The sequence below is a fragment of the Monodelphis domestica genome, chromosome 4 (genome assembly GCF_027887165.1).
Source record: "Monodelphis domestica isolate mMonDom1 chromosome 4, mMonDom1.pri, whole genome shotgun sequence".
In the NCBI taxonomy this organism is placed as follows: Eukaryota; Metazoa; Chordata; class Mammalia; order Didelphimorphia; family Didelphidae; genus Monodelphis; species Monodelphis domestica.
This window is the reverse complement of record NC_077230.1, coordinates 357,618,457-357,635,585: the sequence shown is the minus strand read 5'-3', so window position 1 is coordinate 357,635,585 and position 17,129 is coordinate 357,618,457. Positions and strand designations below refer to the sequence as shown.

General features: G+C 40.5%; 1 protein-coding gene across 1 annotated transcript; it reads left to right on the top strand.

Annotated features, from left to right (window-relative positions):
- The first annotated feature begins 449 nt into the window (after positions 1-449).
- HPX (hemopexin) lies at positions 450-7,715 on the top strand. Its single transcript, XM_001380240.4, has 10 exons — positions 450-606; positions 771-835; positions 1,116-1,187; positions 1,578-1,720; positions 2,135-2,288; positions 2,501-2,713; positions 3,007-3,105; positions 6,624-6,754; positions 6,878-7,040; positions 7,401-7,715. The coding sequence occupies exons 1-10, from the start codon at positions 539-541 to the stop codon at positions 7,625-7,627; spliced, it is 1,335 nt and encodes a 444-aa protein (XP_001380277.3). The 5' UTR covers positions 450-538; the 3' UTR covers positions 7,628-7,715.
- The last annotated feature ends 9,414 nt before the right edge of the window (positions 7,716-17,129 follow it).

The window sequence follows — 17,129 nt, the reverse complement described above, 5'->3', positions numbered from 1 at the left end:
TCAACTGGCCACATTTTGGAGAGCCGGTTGTTAAACAGTCCCCAGAACATGACATTGTACGAAGGCATTCTTCAGTGTCCAGTCTCTTGGGGGTAGATCAACAGCCTGTACCCGTCTGAGTGACAAAGAACAAGTCTAAAACCAAATACTCACTGCTCTGTAACCGATACTTTTCCTGTTCTTTTTCCCTCTCCCATCAAGAGAAAGGAACATTTTGCACACACACAAGGCCATGACAGAATTCCCACAATTTTGCAATGTACCGAGGAAACGGGGAAGTCATGTGGAGGTAAGGAAGAGAAGTCACTGCAAGGAATCACCTAGGCCCATGTTTCCCGGTTCTAGCTCATTGTTTACAGTGATGAAATCACGGATCTTGTCCCGGACTTGGGGAGGGGAGGGAGGAGGGCATGTTAAAGTCAGGGGCACTGGGTGGGCATTGGGGGAGGGTGCTGAGGTGTCGTAATCTCATCTGTCCTATTTATTGTTCCCAGGGCTCCACGTTCACTGCCCTCTTGCATCTTCTGCAGCTACTAGCATGACCAAGGCCCTGGGAATATTGATAGTACTTGGCCTGTGCTGGCCTTCAGCACTTTCTCACCCCCTGTGAGTACAATCAGCCCAGGAGGGTCAGCTAAGCATGGAAGGATATCTGATTGGAGGCATCCTAGGGAATAGGGTGGAAAAGGGGCAAGTGAAGTGTGAGGGGAGGGATTGGAGCTGTGTGGAAGGGTCAGGGTTAGTATTCAAGATACCTGATCTCTCTCCAGGGTCCCCAAGCTGCAGACAGGAACCGAAGGGGGAAATGGGACTGACCAGCACTCAGATGAAATTGGTGAGTGCTGCTTGTCTGTCTGTGTCTGCTTGTCTGTCCTCATCTTTAGGTCTCTCCAGATCTCTGTCTCTGTCTACCTGAATGTCCATCTAGTTGTCTCTTTACATATTTGCCAGTTATCTCTCTGCCCTAGTTTTTATGCCTCCAACCTGTCTATCTAAGACTATCATCATGCCTGCATATTTCTGCCTCTGTTTATCTAAGTTCTTGTCTGGCTTCCTGCCTCCATGTCTATCTCCATCTCACTGTATTCCTTGTGTCTAATTTTGTCTCCTGCTAGGCCGTTGTTCTGAGGATTGGGGTTTTGATGCAGTCACCTTGGATGAAATGGGGAACATGATTTTCTTCAAAGGTTTGGGCACCAGGGCTGGGGCATTTGGAGGCAAGAGATGGTGATGTTAGAGGTAGGCTAGAGATTGGAGTGGTTAGCAATTGTGAAATTCCAAGATGGAATCAGAGATAGGAGCATTTGAGGGTTAGGGATTGGGGTGATGAAGATGAAGTTATTTGGGGATCAGAGATAAAAGATTCAGGGTTCACATATATAGGAATTTGGAGACAGAGGTGAAGTACTCAGGAGAAGGAAGAGAAGAGGGAATTTGTGGAGTTGTGATCCATATATGGATGGGCCCTTTTTGTCCTAAGAATTGAACTATCCCTGGACCTTTTATCTTGAGAGACCCCCTTGGGGATAGGTTCTAGGAGCCATGTGAGTTCTTCCCTTCTCTCCTGTCACTTGCAGGTGAATCTGTATGGAAGAATCACAATGGATCCCGAGAGCTGATCTCAGAGACCTGGCCAGAGGTTGAGGTCCCTGTGGATGCTGCCTTCCGTCTGCATCACAGGGCTAAGCCTGAGTTTCATGATGGTGTATATTTGATCAAGGTAGAGCTGATGGGAGGAGGAGGGGCAAAGAACAGCAGAGAAAGGAAAGCTGGGAGAGCCACAGGGAATGAAAACTAACAGGAATAGAGGAGAGAATTTTTAAAAAGAGCCTCTCTCCATCTAGGTCCATCTATGTTAGCAGAGCAGTGCCCTCATGGACACAGTGAAGAGGAGTATGTGTGTGTGTGTGTGTGTGTGTGTGTGTGTGTGTGTGTGTGTGTGTGTGTGTGAAAAGGAGTGAGGGGGGAGAGAGAGAGAGAGAGAGAGAGAGAGAGAGAGAGAGAGAGAGAGAGAGAGAGAGAGAGAGAGAGAGAATGTCTGTGTATACTCGGAAGAGAGGGCATAAGGTTTGAGGATACACATCCACACATTCAGGCTAAGGTATTTATGTGTGTATTTGTATGTGTGTGTCAGGGTGACAAAGTCTGGGTGTACATAGCTGGAAAGCTGAAGTCTGGGTACCCAAGACTCCTCCAGAAAGAATTCCCTGGAATCCCATCACCGCTGGATGCAACTGTGGAGTGTCTCCCTGGGGAATGCCAGGAAGAAGGGATTCTCTTCTTCCAAGGTTGGCTTGGGGAATTGAGTCTGAAAACTTTGACAGACGTGGGAGAGAGGTCTGGGGAGCGGCTTGCCTCATTTTAGAGATGCCAGTAACAGATATGGGAATGATCTTAATAGATGTAGGAGGGTTTCTCTGACAGACAGAAGAAACAGTGATGCCTCTGATGGGTTCTGGTGGGCGACTCTGACAGATGTGCTGGGGTTTGGGACTTGTAGGTAACAGGACATGGTTCTTGGACCTGAGCACTGGAAAGGTGAAGGAACGAATGTGGCAAGACCTGAATGAGTGCTCTTCAGCCCTGCGCTGGCTTGGCCGCTATTATTGCTTCCAGGGCAGCAAATTCCGACGGTTTAACCCTGTGACAGGGTTGGTACCCCAAAATTATCCTCGTGATATCCGAGATTACTTCATGAGATGCCCTGGGAGAGGTATGAAACTACATATTGTGATTCCCCATGATCCTACGATCCTCCCTGACTCCTACACATCTGATTGCTGACTCCACGACCTCTTTATTTACTCTTGGTCCCCACAACCTTTGACCTTAGTGACTTCATCTGGTCCTGTTATTCCTATGACCTCATCAGCACCCCTCCTTGTCCCGGTCTCAGACTGTCTTCACCCCTATTCTTCACCCCAAAGTTCCCAAGAAATCTTCAGTATTCACCTTGAACCTCAAATGGATCCCTGCACATATGTGACTTCCTCCTCTGCTACTCAGGTCATGGACGTGGGAATGTATCTGTCACCCCTTGCAGCCCGGATTTTGTATTCTCTGCTTTTGTTTCTGACGACCATGGTGCCACATATGGCTTCAGGGGTAAGAGATGAACCTTGGTCCTTGATAATGCATGCCTCTCTCAGTACTCCTCATCTCTGGCCCCCTTTGTTATTTTAGGGACTCATATTATATCCCTGACCCTCCTGATATTGCTGGGGTCCCTAATTCCTGGGCCTCCCCCTTATTTGAAGGATCCTCTTGCCCATTCCTAACGCCAACACCTCTCTAGGCCCTGCCCCATCATTGGAATCCATCGCCTACCCTTAGGGCCCCTCTACCAGCTCTTAATTCCCCAGGATACTTTACTGTGGAACTTCTTCATCCCCAACCCAATTTCTTGCCACTTTCTCATTGTATCCATGCTATGTGTCCCACTTCTGCCCTACTTGTGTCTTGCCAAAAGTCTTTTATGTTCCTTTCTGATTCAGTCTTCCACATATCCTTCCTATTTCCTTAGGGACGCCAATCCCCAAGCCACTGGGAGAACAGTTTGATTCAGGACTAGCTCCCCATTTTCATTCTTTGTTTCCAAAGAGGTCAGAGATTAATCACTCTTTTCTGAGATTTCTGACTCTCTGTGGGTTCCAAAAACACTTCCTTCTGAGTTCTCTTCTTCTAGGACTCAGTCTCAAATGGCTCCTGCCCTCCAGACTGATCCTCAATTCAGCACAGGCCTGGTTCCTGAGGTTTCTTGAGAGTCTATATTTCTTGAGCCTTTAAGGGACAATTAGGGGAAGAATATCACATACTTCCTACCTGCCATAGAACAGAGGAGCTCTTAGTCCCACAGAGAAGACATTCCCCTCTGAGCTAAGCCTTTTCTGTTCTTGGATTTCTCTCTGCTTCATCTTTCTCATCTCATGAGCATCCTACCCAAGCCTCATGTGTTCTCCCTTTTCAGGGAAGAGATAAAGGATTGCCTTTCTATGCCCATAACTCTTTCCCCACTACCTACTTGCTATGGGCCCAATAAGGGAGGTAGTATGCCCACTCCTGTCCTAGGGGACAGAGAGAGATTAGAAAAGAACACTGCCTCTGGAGTCACAAGACCTGAGTTTGAATTTTCCTTCAAGTATTTGCTGTGTGACCTTGGGCAAGTCTTTTCTTCAAGGATAAAATAAGAGTGGTAGGGATTAGGCTGGAGAAATGTACTAGATAATATATAAAGTCTTTCTAGTTTGAATAGCACATGCTCCTTTGATGTTTCAGGGGGAGCCTGGAACTCTCCTGGGTCTTGCCTCAGAACTTAGCTTTTCTACTCATGACTTTAGACATAAAAAGGCAGATCATTTTATTTCCTACATTCTCATTCCTCACCTTGAGTATGTGAATAAAAAGGCAGCAATTGTGACTGCTAACAATTCCCAAAGGCCAGAATTTTATTCTCAATTTGACCTCTTATGCTATGTCAGAGATGAAAGTTTCCCTTAAATCAGGGCACCAAATGAGATGCTAGATCATATGGTCTAGAGTTGAAAGGGACCTAAACGGGCACTGAGTCCAATTCTTTCCCTCCTTCCCTACAATTTTGTAAATGAAGAAAATGAAGTCCAGAGAAGTGAGATTTTTTTCTTTAGATTTATCCTTTAGAGAGGATACATAGGGCACAGATTTAAAAGGATCTTAGAAACTATCTAGTACAATCCTTTAATTTTACAGATGAGGGAACTGAGGCTCAGAGAATTAAGGGACATGTTCAAGGTCATACAGACAAGTAGTTGAAGAACCAGATTTTGAACTAGTTTGGTTGACTCTAAATCCATACTTTCTATTGTACCACTCTAATTAGCAGAGCTATAATTTGAATCCTGACAGCTAGGTGGCACACTGGATATAGCACTGGGTTTGAAATTGGGAAGACTTATCTTTAAGGGTTCAGACTCTAGTTGTGTGACCTTGGACAAATCACTTAAACCTATTTGCCTGTTTCTTCATCTATAAAAGGAGTTAGAGAAGGAAATATCCTACTATTCCAGTTCCTTTGCCAAGAAAATCCCAAATGGGGTCATGAAGAGTCAGCCAAGACTGAAAATTGACTGAACAATAATTTGAACCCAGGTTTTCTGACTATAAATCCAATACCCTTCTCATTATACCACAGAAGAGATCCTTTCTAGATTATTGCCAACCGTGTCCATTGGGAAGCAATTTTCTGTAAGGAAACCCCATCCCTTATCCCTAACCTTCATATTCCAGCTTCTGTCCCAAAGTCTTTTGTTAGAATCAGTCTCCAGGATAAATGTTTCCTAAAAAACTAGATTCTAACTAATCCAAGTGATCCAATCAGTCTTATATAGATTTTTCTTGGCCTTAGTTTCCCTTGGGCAGAGGCCAAAATACCAAAGGAACCGTTACATTAGGGAAGAACACACCAATCTTCAGGGAGACTGGAGGAAATTCTCTAAGAGCCTTTCTAATAATATTAGGGATAGAGCCAAGGAAAGTCCAGAGATTCACAGAATTATAGTTTCTCTATCCCAAAACTGACTAAGAATACTTCCTGTAGCATCTTCAAAGAGCGATTATTTAGCATTCATTTGAATATCTATAGTGATGGGCTACTCACTACCTCTTTAGTCTGATCATTCCATTTTGGGACTACTATAGAGGGCAGAAATAGGAGCAGTTGGATAAGTAGAGAACATTTAGGCTTCAGGTTGGGAAGATTCCTAACAAGTAGAGCTATAATTAGGTAGCACTTACCTAGGACTTTAAAAAGTTTGCAAAGAGCTATGATGTTATCTCTCTCTTTTTGTAAGCCTTTACTTTCCATCTTAGATTCAAGACAGAAAATTGGTAAGGACTAGGCAATCAGGATTAAGTGACACAGGGTCACACAGTGATGGCCAGATGAGAACCCCTGGACCTCTGGTTTCTCAATTTACTGAGCTAGCTACCCTACTGCAATGTCATCTCATTTGATTTTCACAACAATCCCAGGAGATAGGTGCTTTATTATCCACATTTTACAGATGAGGAAACTAAAGTAGGCATCAGTTAAGTGACTTGCCTAGGGTCACATAGCTAAGTAAGTCGAGATTCAGACTCAGGTCTTTCTAAATCTAAGTCCAGTGGAGCCATCTAGCTATCCAAAGGTATAATGAGCTTCCTTAGGAAGTAGGAGATTCCCCTACAGTAGAGATTTTCAAACAAGAGCTGGCTGGCCAACTGGAAGGAATGCTTATTGCAGCATGCATTGTACTAAATGGCCTCTGAGGTCCCTTCCAACCCTGAGACTCTGTGATTCTGTACTACCCCTGCATCAGCAGATGTTTTGTCTATTCCCCATTTGTTCTCTGTATCCCTCAGTCTTTGTGATCTAGCGTCTGCCTGTATTCCTAGTATCCTCTTACATCTTCTTGTCCTCATGCCATTTGCCTCCCCATCCACTTGGCATATTGCCTTCAAAGTAAGTGCTTGATAAATGTTTTTCCAATCTGAATGTGCCCTCAATCATATCCATTATATCTCCAGTGTCCTTAGTATGCCATATCTTCTCATATGTCACACCTATGATCTTGTACATTTTTTTCCCCTCCTTTGGATATTCCCTGAAGGTTCGAGTTACTGGCGTCTGGACTCAGGGAGGGATGGCTGGCACAGTTGGCCCATTGCACACCACTGGCCACAGGGACCATCAAGTGTGGATGCTGCCTTCTCTTGGGAGAAAAAGCTCTATCTGATTGAGGTATTGGCTCTAAGAAGGTAGAAGGAAAATTGAGGAAGGCCAAAAAAACACAAGGGGAGGCCAGAGGAACATACAGCTATCCTTATAGTTTTCTACACTGTACCAATTTGTCAATCTCTCCAGGGCACCCAGATCTACATCTTTCTGACAGAGGGGGGCTACCGCCTAGTGGATGGGTATCCTCGGAAATTGCACAAGGAGCTGGGAAGCCCACATGGGATCTACCTTTCTTCTGTGGATGCTGCCTTCACTTGCCCTCACTCATCTCAGCTCTATATTATCTCTGGTGAGTGCTTGGGTAGACAGGGAACTACCGGGGTGTGTATGTATGTGTATGTAGTGGTTGGAGGAGTGGGGTAAAAGAGCTTCTTCCATAATATCTCACATTCTCTGGGACTTTGTCAGAATCATGCCAACTCTGTGACAGGATTTTCTTGAAACCAGGCTGTGCCATGTGGTGACAGGCTCTTCTTCAATGTGGTGTGTCTTTGGGGTTATATAGGGAACTTCTATGTGATATTGGTTTTTCCTGAGCTGTGGCACAGTCCCTTGGGCTGCAATATCATTTCCTGGGTCATAGTGGGATCTCCAAGATAGAGAGGAGCCTCTATTAGAGCTGATGGGATTTCTGGTCTTCTTCTCACAGGGAGATTGATGTGGCAGCTTGACCTCATGCTAGGTGGAAAGGATCCATGGACAGAGTTTACGATACCCCATAACCATGTGGATGGGGTTCTGTGCAAACCTCATGAGCTCTATGTGGTCAGTGGCCCTAATGCATACCGTTACCGAGATCCTGAGGAACTCAAGACGACCAAAATCCCCCCTCCACCCCAGAGTGTGGCCGTCAGACTCCTGAACTGCAGACAATGAGGAGATTTGATTTTTTCATCCCCTGACTCACTGGGACTTTTCATAAGAACCATGCCTTTACATAATAAAATTTAGAAAATATTCTGAACCTTTGTTCCTCACTCATCTATCCATCCATCATGTAGCTAAGTATTCTTGAACTTGCAGTCAGGAAGATCTGAGTTTGGATCCTATTTCCAATATTTATCTCCAGTGTGATCCTTGGCAAATCACTTAGCTTCTTTCATACTCAAATTTCCTTATCTGTAAAATGGGGGTAATAATATTGCCAACCTCACAAGGGTGTTGTGAGGATCAAATGAAATAATACTGGTAAGGTGTTTTATAAACCTTAAAATGCTATATAATTGTTAGATATTACTATTATTAATGGAAAGAGAACAGAATTCAAATATGAATGATTTGGTATTCTACACTGGTCCTTACATGGGAAAGTCACTTAAATTTTCTGTGCTTCAGTTTCCTTCACCTGTAAAGTAAAGGATTGGTCTAGATTAACTCAATATACCATTTTAGATTGAAATAGGATGCTTTGATCATTCATTTGGTTGTCCATTCATTTATACATTTACCTCCTTCCATCCAACTACTTGTCATCAATTAATCCATCCAAATACTCCTCATCTGACTAATCTGCCCATCTACTCCTCCATCCATTCAGTCATCCATTCATCTATTCTTATATTGATTTATCCATACCTTCATCCAGCCATCCCCTCAGCTATCCACTTATCCATCCTCCTGTCCATATCTCTGTAACAACACATGACTATGGCAGTCCCCCCCCCCCACCAAGTCATTGGTGTTTGTTGTTTTCCCTTTCATTTTCTGGCTATCCTTGGGTGCCTCAGAGATTCAGAAAAGACGATGTTAATTGTCTGGGGGCATTTAAAACAAAGGCAGTTTCCAGAGACTGTTCTTTTTTTATTTTAATAACAAATTTCCACATAATTTTTGCAAAGTTGTATAATCCAAATTGTCTCCCTCCCTCCTTCCCTCCCCACTCTCAGAGTTGGCAAGCAATTCAATTTGGGTTATACATGTTTCCATATTTTTCATTTTTGTATGTGAATGATTTTATAAAACCAAAATACTAAAACACATACCCAAATAAACAAGTGAAAAATTGTCTGCTTTCATCTGCATTCTTATTCCAACATTTCTTTCTCTGGAGGTGGATGGCATTCTTTTTCATAAATTCTTCAGAATTTTTCTGGATCATTGTATTGCTGTAATAGCAAAGTCTATCACGTTTGATTGTTCCACAATATTGCTGTAATTTGTACCATGTTTTTCTGGTTCTGCTTATTTCACTCTGCTGAATCAGTTCATGTAGGTCTTTCCAGCTTTTTTCTAAAATCATCCTGTTCATCATTACTTATAGCACAATAATATTCCATCATCTCTGCATACCACAATTTGCTCAGCCATTTCCTAATTGAGGGACATACCTTTAATTTCTAATTCTTTGCCACCACAAAGAGAACAGCTATAAGTATTTTATACAAACAGGTCCTTTCCCATTTAAAAAAAATCTCTTTGGGATCCAGACCTAGGAGTGGTATTACTGGATCAAAGGGTAAGTATTCTTTTATAGATCTTGGTGCATAACCCCAAATTGCCATCCAGAATGGTGGGATCAGTTCACAACTCCATCAGTGGTGTATTAGTGTCCTAATTTTGCCACATCCCCTCCAACATTTATGACTTTCCTTTATTGTCATATTGGCCAATCTGAAAGGTATGAAGTGTTACTTCAGAGTTGTTTTAATTTGCATTACTATGCATAATTTTCATGATAAAGAGGGATTTAGAACATTTTTATATGATTATTGATAGCTTTGATTTCTTTATCTGAAAGCTGTCTATTCATATCCTTTGACCATTGTAACAGTTAAAATTTAGGAGACTGAAGGCACGTAGAAATTAGTTTCTCTCTGCAAGGAGTATTATATTTTTATGAGGTTTATTAAAGAATTAAGGATTAAAGAAAATACAGGATAAGAAATCACCTACATTATGAAAGAGCCATGTCTGCTCCAAAACGGAAGTCCAAAAGCCCCTCAGTAGGCAGAGAACTTCTTGAAATAATCATTTGTGTTCTTGACCAGAGGAGAATTCAGTGTGATTACAAAGTACTCTGGGAAAGTGGAGCAAAGGATTCTGGGGATTAGAGTCCTGAATTCGAGTCTATTTTTACATTCCTCTGTTTGATCGTTATTGGGGAGAGAAGTTTCCCCAAAAAGGATCATGAAAACATAATCAACTTAAACATTACAGTAATTTGAGGATAAGAGAAAAAAAACCCAATAATTGCTGGATGCATTGCCAAAAAGCCAGTTAGGGGGCAGTCCCCTTTGGCATGAAAGTATACATACAAATAAATGTTCAATCAACCACACCCAAAATTCAATTTTTGTGCAGCTGGTTGGTCTGGAGGCTTCTTCATGGTGTCTTCTCCAACAGTTCAGTTCTGGATTCAGAGAGGTAGCATCTTCTTTACCTAAAATTCTTCTCAAAAGGAATTTAAACTTTGCAATTTAAATAATGATATTTTTTACATTCTCCCATTAAGAGGGTGATTGACAAATACAGGATCACTTAGGGATGCATAGTTGAGAGTTATGAGGTATATGAATCAATTGGTAAGAGAAATTAACAAAAACCTCAGAAAAATCCAAAAGAAAAGAAAAATTTCTGGATGAAAATATAGACTATCAAAGTCTTATGTGTAAAAATCCCAAGTAAAAGAAAAATAAATCTATAACAGGTCCTTGAATCAGAGCCCAATTAAAATGATCGAAGCAATGATGCATTTACCCAGTCAGTAGCCAGGACTATAGAAAGGCACCACACCATGAAAGGCAGAAAAGGGCACAAGATTATAGGAGCCAAGGTTTGGGGATATTTGTCTGTGAGTATTTTCAGAGTGAATGTGGACACAAGGAAAACCTATGTTGTAACAATGTTAAACACAGTAACCTCGAGTCTTCACACTAGGTTCAAGACCTTTGTATTGGCCTAGAAGTGCATCAATCCATCCTGGATTGGCTTTTCTTTGGCTCTGTGAAATGGCTCTTGTGTGTATCTCTTGTTCTGAAATCAGACAAAATCATTAAGCAAAGTCCATAATTTTAAAAAAAATTAGTGGCATCATTTTTATAGTCACAAGCTTTTTAGGGCATGCATTAGCAAGTGTATCTTAAACTTATATTACTGAAAAGTCAAAAAGTTAAAGAAAATCTTAATGCTGGTGACATGTGCTTCAAATATAAAAAAGCAGAGAAAATAAAAATAGTATATTGCTCATGCAAGAAAAATATAATAACAAAAGAGCTTTAAAAATTCAAAAATATAGCTTATAATCATTGACACTCTGTGTCAGCTAAGGAAATATAAAATGCAAGGCTTCCTCACCAAATATGAGATCCATTTCCTCTTAATATCTGGCCATGAACAAGGTAACATTTTTCATTTTAAAAAATACAGTAGTACAAATATGTAGATATCAATATCCCCAAAATTCTCAATAGCCCAATTAATTACAATAGCAAACAAACACACTATCATATTTCACATAAGTTTCTGTATGGCATTTTTAAAAGCCTATGAATTGATGGATATTTGTCACAAGTTTTTACAAACAAAGCAAATCTTTCAACCTTGGTAATAAACATATTTTTAAACAAAGTAAAACTCATCTTAGGTTAAGAAAATCATCAAGAAATCCATATATCATTCTGGTGGAAGTTAAATAGTGAGCTGAAGAGTATAAATAAGGGGATGATCCTTTTTTGGAGGCTTTTTAGGGGTACAAATGCCCTGAGATTAACTGCCCCAACTTCCATTCACATATTTAGAAATGCAGGAAGGTTGGGGGTTATAATTGTATTTCACTTCAACTAGAATTGGCCTTACCTCATGGTAGGGGCAGGCGAAAATGACCAGAGATTGTTAAAAAAAATTACAAAAATCATATTTAAAAAACCCTTAAAATCATTTGAGATATTTAGCATATTAAATTTTCCAAAGGTTGTGATATAATTGTAACCAGTTCTGATGTCCATCTATCCTCTATGTGACAATTTACAAAGGCAAAATAGAAAAACCGTTTTTTTCATATATGGGCTTAATTACAATATTTGTTCAATAGTTATAGGGGAGAAGCAACAGAATATAACAGTAGTCAAAACTCAGTACATTAAAATGAACAGTATAACAGAACAATATTGAATCCAGTAATATATGAACTTAAAATCACAAAGTTAAACCTTAAACAAAACAAAAGGTAAAATGCAATAGAATACAGAGATTTTTATAACCATTGGAGTCTAAAATGCCTTAAAATATAGCCTCTAGTCTTCAAGTTCCTTGGGTGTGTGTGTGTGTGTGTGTGTGTGTGTGTGTGTGTTTTAATTATCCATATAAATGTCTATTGTCCAAAGCCAAAGTGGTAAGGGCTAGGCAATGGGGTTTAAGGGACCCATCCAGAGCCCCACAGCTGGGAAGTATCTGAGGCTAGATTTTAACCCAGGATGGTATGTCTTTAGGCCTGGCTCTCAGTTTGCTGAGCGGCAGAGTTTCCCCCCCAAAGTTAGCTAAATGGTTGTAGGGAGCTGCAGGTGAAGTCAATAAAAGGATCAGTGCAATTAAAAGATATCCTTATAAAATAGCCATTGCTTTTAAGTTCCTGCTTGAAAAAGTCTTCTCCTCTCCCTTTTTTTTCCCTCTCTCCCCTCCTCTGATACCTCCTCCTGCCCCAGTCCACATGGAGCCCAGGCCGCCCACATGGATCCAGTACCCCCTTTTGTTACCAGCTTGTAGAAATGAATCCTGAGTGATCTGCTCCAAGGATCTGGGTTTGTTGGGCAGGCAGGTCACCAGGTGGTCAAGATCTGGGTTAAACAGGGACCCAGTGAGTGACAGAAAGGTCAGGAGCAGCAGCAGGAGAAACAGGCAGGCAGAACTTAGCAGCCAGGGGCCAGGTGGGCGCAACAGGTCTGGATCGGAGGCTGCAGGCAGGAATGCACGGAGGCAGGGAGAAGTGGCCGGGAACCAGGTGAGAGGCAAACAGCAAACAGGCAGGCAGGGCCGGGAGCTAATGGCTGGAACGAGCAGCAGCTTTGCGAGGGTAAAAAAAAACCTCGGCCAGAGAAACATAGATCAAAAAAATTTCTAGGCACTAGCTATTAAAAGCTGAACTTAAGATCAGAAAAGAATCAGAAGATTGAGAGTATTTTGTTTTCCCAAAGTGGTAAGCCAAAACTGTAATAGTTAAAATTTAGGAGACTGAAGGCACGTAGAAATTAGTTTCTCTCTGCAAGGAGTATTATATTTTTATGAGGTTTATTAAAGAATTAAGGATTAAAGAAAATGCAGGATAAGAAAACATGTGTCTAGGCCTCTGGCCTAGACACCTCACCTACATTATGAAAGAGCCATGTCTGCTCCAAAACGGAAGTCCAAAAGCCCCTCAGTAGGCAGAGAACTCCTTGAAATAATCATTTGTGTTCTTGCCCAGGGGAGAATTCAGTGGGATTACAAAGTACTCTGGGGAAGTGGAGCAAAGGATTCTGGGGATTGGAGTCCTGAATTCAAGTCTATTTTTACACCATTTTTCAACTAAACAACTTGGATTCTTATAAATTTTGCTTAGTTCTTTATATATTTGAGAAGTGAGACCTTTATCAGAGAAATTTGCTATAATTTTTTTTCTCCAGTTTGTTGTTTCCTTTCCAACCTTAGTTGCATTGGTTTTGTTTGTACAAGCCCTTTTTATTTTAATATAATAAAATTTATTCATTTTGCATCTTGCAATGTTCTCTATGCAGGGGCTGTTCTGATGTCACATTATCAAGGGGGACATTTTGAGAAAGTTGTCTGTTTTACTAGAAAAGATACCAGAGGCAAAAACTATCTCAAGTTTTAAAAGGCTTGAGCTTGCCATGTGAGCTCAGGAGATGGCCTTTCTTTTGGTTTTACTGGGGTCTCCTCTCCTAGGACTGAGAAATAACAGCAGATGATGCCAGGGATGACACAGAAGTACTTTGTAGACACCTGGCTAAGGCGACTTGTGTCAGACACAGCTAGCTGACAGGAGTTGAGAACGGTTACTATGAGAACTGAAAGTAGGCAGCTTTTGCCTGGTTTGCCAGGCTGGAGCTAGATGGCAGTAAAGCAGTATCCTTCCAGCATGAGACATGGAAAAGGGAATTCTGGAGAGATCTTTCCTAAAAAGTCACCGAGACTTGTATAGTGAACATCTGGGCAATAGATTAGGTGAAGGAGGTTCAGATTGCAGACCTTATTAGGAGTGGCAGCTGTGGAGGAAGGAGCTAGCTGCTGCTTGGGTTTCAGCTTGTATTGAATAAATATACTCCAAACTATATATGAGAATGAGTAGTCCTTTTGGGTCACATCAACTTGGAAAAGAATTTCAGTGGGACATGGACCATTTGATAAATTATGCATAAGGGCTGTCCATATTCATATGCCTTAAAGTAGACTGAATTTGGGCTGAGAACTCAAAGGAAGAGAACTCAGGCAGGTGTCATTCACATAAACTCCCTTCCTTCACTCCATGTTTAATCACACTGACTTCCTTGCAGTTTCTCAAAAAGGACTCTTCATCTCTTTTCTCTGTACTTTTGTTCCTATGACTGCAATACTTTGACACTTCACCTTTGTCTGTTACTTTTCCTGATTTCAATGAAGACTAAGACCAAATCCTACCTTCCTCAGATCTCTCCTGTTTTCCCAAACTGCTAATGTCTTTCCTTTTCAGATTACCTACTCTCTATTCTGCATATATCTTGTATGTACGTAATTATTTATGTGTTGACTCCCCCAAATATACATTCACTGAGGGCAGAGAACATTTTTTTGTGCTTTTCTGTATATTTCCAGCAATTAGTAGAGTGCTTGGAACATTGTAAACCCACATCACCCCTTTTAAAAACTCTTACCTTCTCTCTATAATCAATTGCAGTATGAATTCAGAAGGTGGTTTTTTTTTTTTTTGGTTTAACTAGGGTCTGCCCTCACTTCCTAGGATTAAGAAGTGGTTCCATGGCAGAAGACTGGTAAGGGCTAGGCAATTAGGGTTAAGTGACTTGCTTAGGGTCAAACAGCTAGGAAGGGTCTAAGCCATATTTGAATCCAAGACTTCCTGTCTCCATGCCTGATGCTCTCTCCACTGAGCCAACTAGTTGCCCTTGTAAACTCTTTTTTTCCTGATCCTTCCTTCCTTCCTTCCTTCCTTCCTTCCTTCCTTCCTTCCTTCCTTCCTTCCTTCCTTCCTTCCTTCCTTCCTTCCTTCCTTCCTTCCTTCCTTCCTTCCTTCCTTCCTTCCTTCCTTCCTTCCTTCTTTCTTTCTTTCTTTCTTTCTTTCTTTCTTTCTTTCTTTCTTTCTTTCTTTCTTTCTTTCTTTCTTTCTTTCTTTCTTTCTTTCTTTCTTTCTTTCTTTCTTTCTTTCTTTCTTTCTTTCTTTCTTTCCCTTCCTTCCTTCCTTCCTTCCTTCCTTCCTTCCTTCCTTCCTTCCTTCCTTCCTTCCTTCCTTCCTTCCTTCCTTCCTTCCTTCCTTCCTTCCTTCCTTCCTTCCTCCCTCCTTCCCTTCCTCCCCCTCCAAATAAATAAGTTATTTCAGCTATATTTAAAAACACTATTTGACAATTGTTTTCTGATGTTTTAGGATTCGGATTTTCTCTTTTCTTTCCTTCACCACCTCCCCAAAGTGGTGAATAATCTGATTTGTATTATACCGGTGTTTTATGCAGTACATATTTCCATATTGCTCATGCTGTGATAGCAGATGCATATTACACAAACAATAAAAAACTCATGAAGGAAATAAAATATAAGATAGTATGCTTTGATCTACAGTCATATTTCAACAGTTTCTTCTTTAACTGTGGATAGCATTTTTCATCATGGGTCTCTTGTGAATATCTTGGACACTTGCTTGACTGATAATAATTTAGTCCTTCACAACTGATAATTGTATTTTTGTTACTTTATACATTGTTCTCCTGCTTCTGCTCACTTCACTTTGTATCAGTTCATAAAGGTTTAGTTTTTTCAGATTTCAAACTGTTTGTCATTTCTTATGGTGCAATAGTATTCTGTTACAACCATGTACCACAACTTGTTAAGCCATTCCCCACATGTTGGGAAACTCCTGTTTTTAATTCTTTGCCGCTACAAAAAGAGCTGCCAAAATATTTTGTCCAGATAAGTTCCTTTCCTTTATCTCTGATATCTTTGAGATGCAGACCCAATAGTAATATTTCTGGGTCAAAGGGAATGCACAGTTTTATGGCTGTTTGATTCTGGTTCCATATTACTCTCCAAGATGGCTGTATGAGTACACAGTTCCACCAACAATGTATTAGTGTCCTGATTTCTCCACATCCCCTCCAACATTTATCATTTTCCTTTTTGATTATGTTAGCCAATCTGGTAGGTGTGAAGAAGTATCTTAGGGTTATTTTAATTAGCATTTCTCTAATCAATACTAATTTGGAGCATTTTTTTTCTTGTAACTATAGTTAGTTTTAATTTCTTTCTCTGAGATTTGCCTGTTCATATCTTTTGACCATTTTTCAATTGGGGAATGCTTTGTATTCTTATAAATTTGACTCAATTCTCTATATTTGTCAGAGACCCTTGTTATAAAATTTCCCCTCAGTTTTCCCCTTTTAATCTTTGTTTCATTGGTTTTTGTTTTCACAAGCCCTTTTTAATTTAATGCAATAAAAATTAATCACTTCATCTTTTATAATATTCTCTATGTCTTATTTGATCATAAATTTGTCTCTTATTCATAAGTCGGACAGGCAAACTTTTCTACATTCCTAAATTTGTTTATGATGTCATCCTTTATTTCTAGATCAAGTATCCATTTTAACTTTATCTTGATGTATGGTGTGAAATGTTGGTTTATGTCCAGTTTCTGACATATTGTTTTCCAGTTTTCTCAGCTGTTTTTGTCAAATAGTAAGTTCTTTGCCCAAAAGCATGAATCTTGGGGTTTATGGACTTTAATACTGTTTTTTATTACCTAATCTAGTTTATTGATCCACTACTTTATTTCTTAGCCAATATCAGATTTTTTTGATGATTACTGCTTTTTTAGTATAGTTTGAAATCTGGTTCAGGTAGGCTACCTTCTTTCATATTTTCTTCTCATTGATTCCCTTTTATTCTTCCAGATGAATTTTGCTATTTTTCTAGCTCTATGAAATAATTTTGGGTAGTTTGATTTGTATGGCACTGAATAGGTAAATTAATTTAGGCAAGATTATAATTTTATTACATTAGTTTTGCCTATGCATGAGCAATTAACGTTTTTCCAATTGTTTAGATCTGTAGCTAGGAAATTTGCAAAGCTGATTGGCAGCCCTCTCGCCAAGATTCTGTAGAGCTGACTGGGTCAGGATTCTAAATGGTTGGGCAGTTAACAACTCTCTCTCTGAAGCCGGGATTTAGACACAGAGGCTGTGAG

What these genes read in the sequence shown, in the direction of transcription:
- HPX (XM_001380240.4), top strand. Translation starts at nt 539, where the DNA reads ATGACCAAGGCCCTGGGAATATTGATAGTACTTGGCCTGTGCTGGCCT. An exon ending in GAACATGATTTTCTTCAAAG is followed by an intron (nt 1,188 to 1,577) that starts GTTTGGGCACCA and finishes TGTCACTTGCAG; the next exon opens with GTGAATCTGTATGGAAGAAT. An exon ending in AGGGATTCTCTTCTTCCAAG is followed by an intron (nt 2,289 to 2,500) that starts GTTGGCTTGGGG and finishes TGGGACTTGTAG; the next exon opens with GTAACAGGACATGGTTCTTG.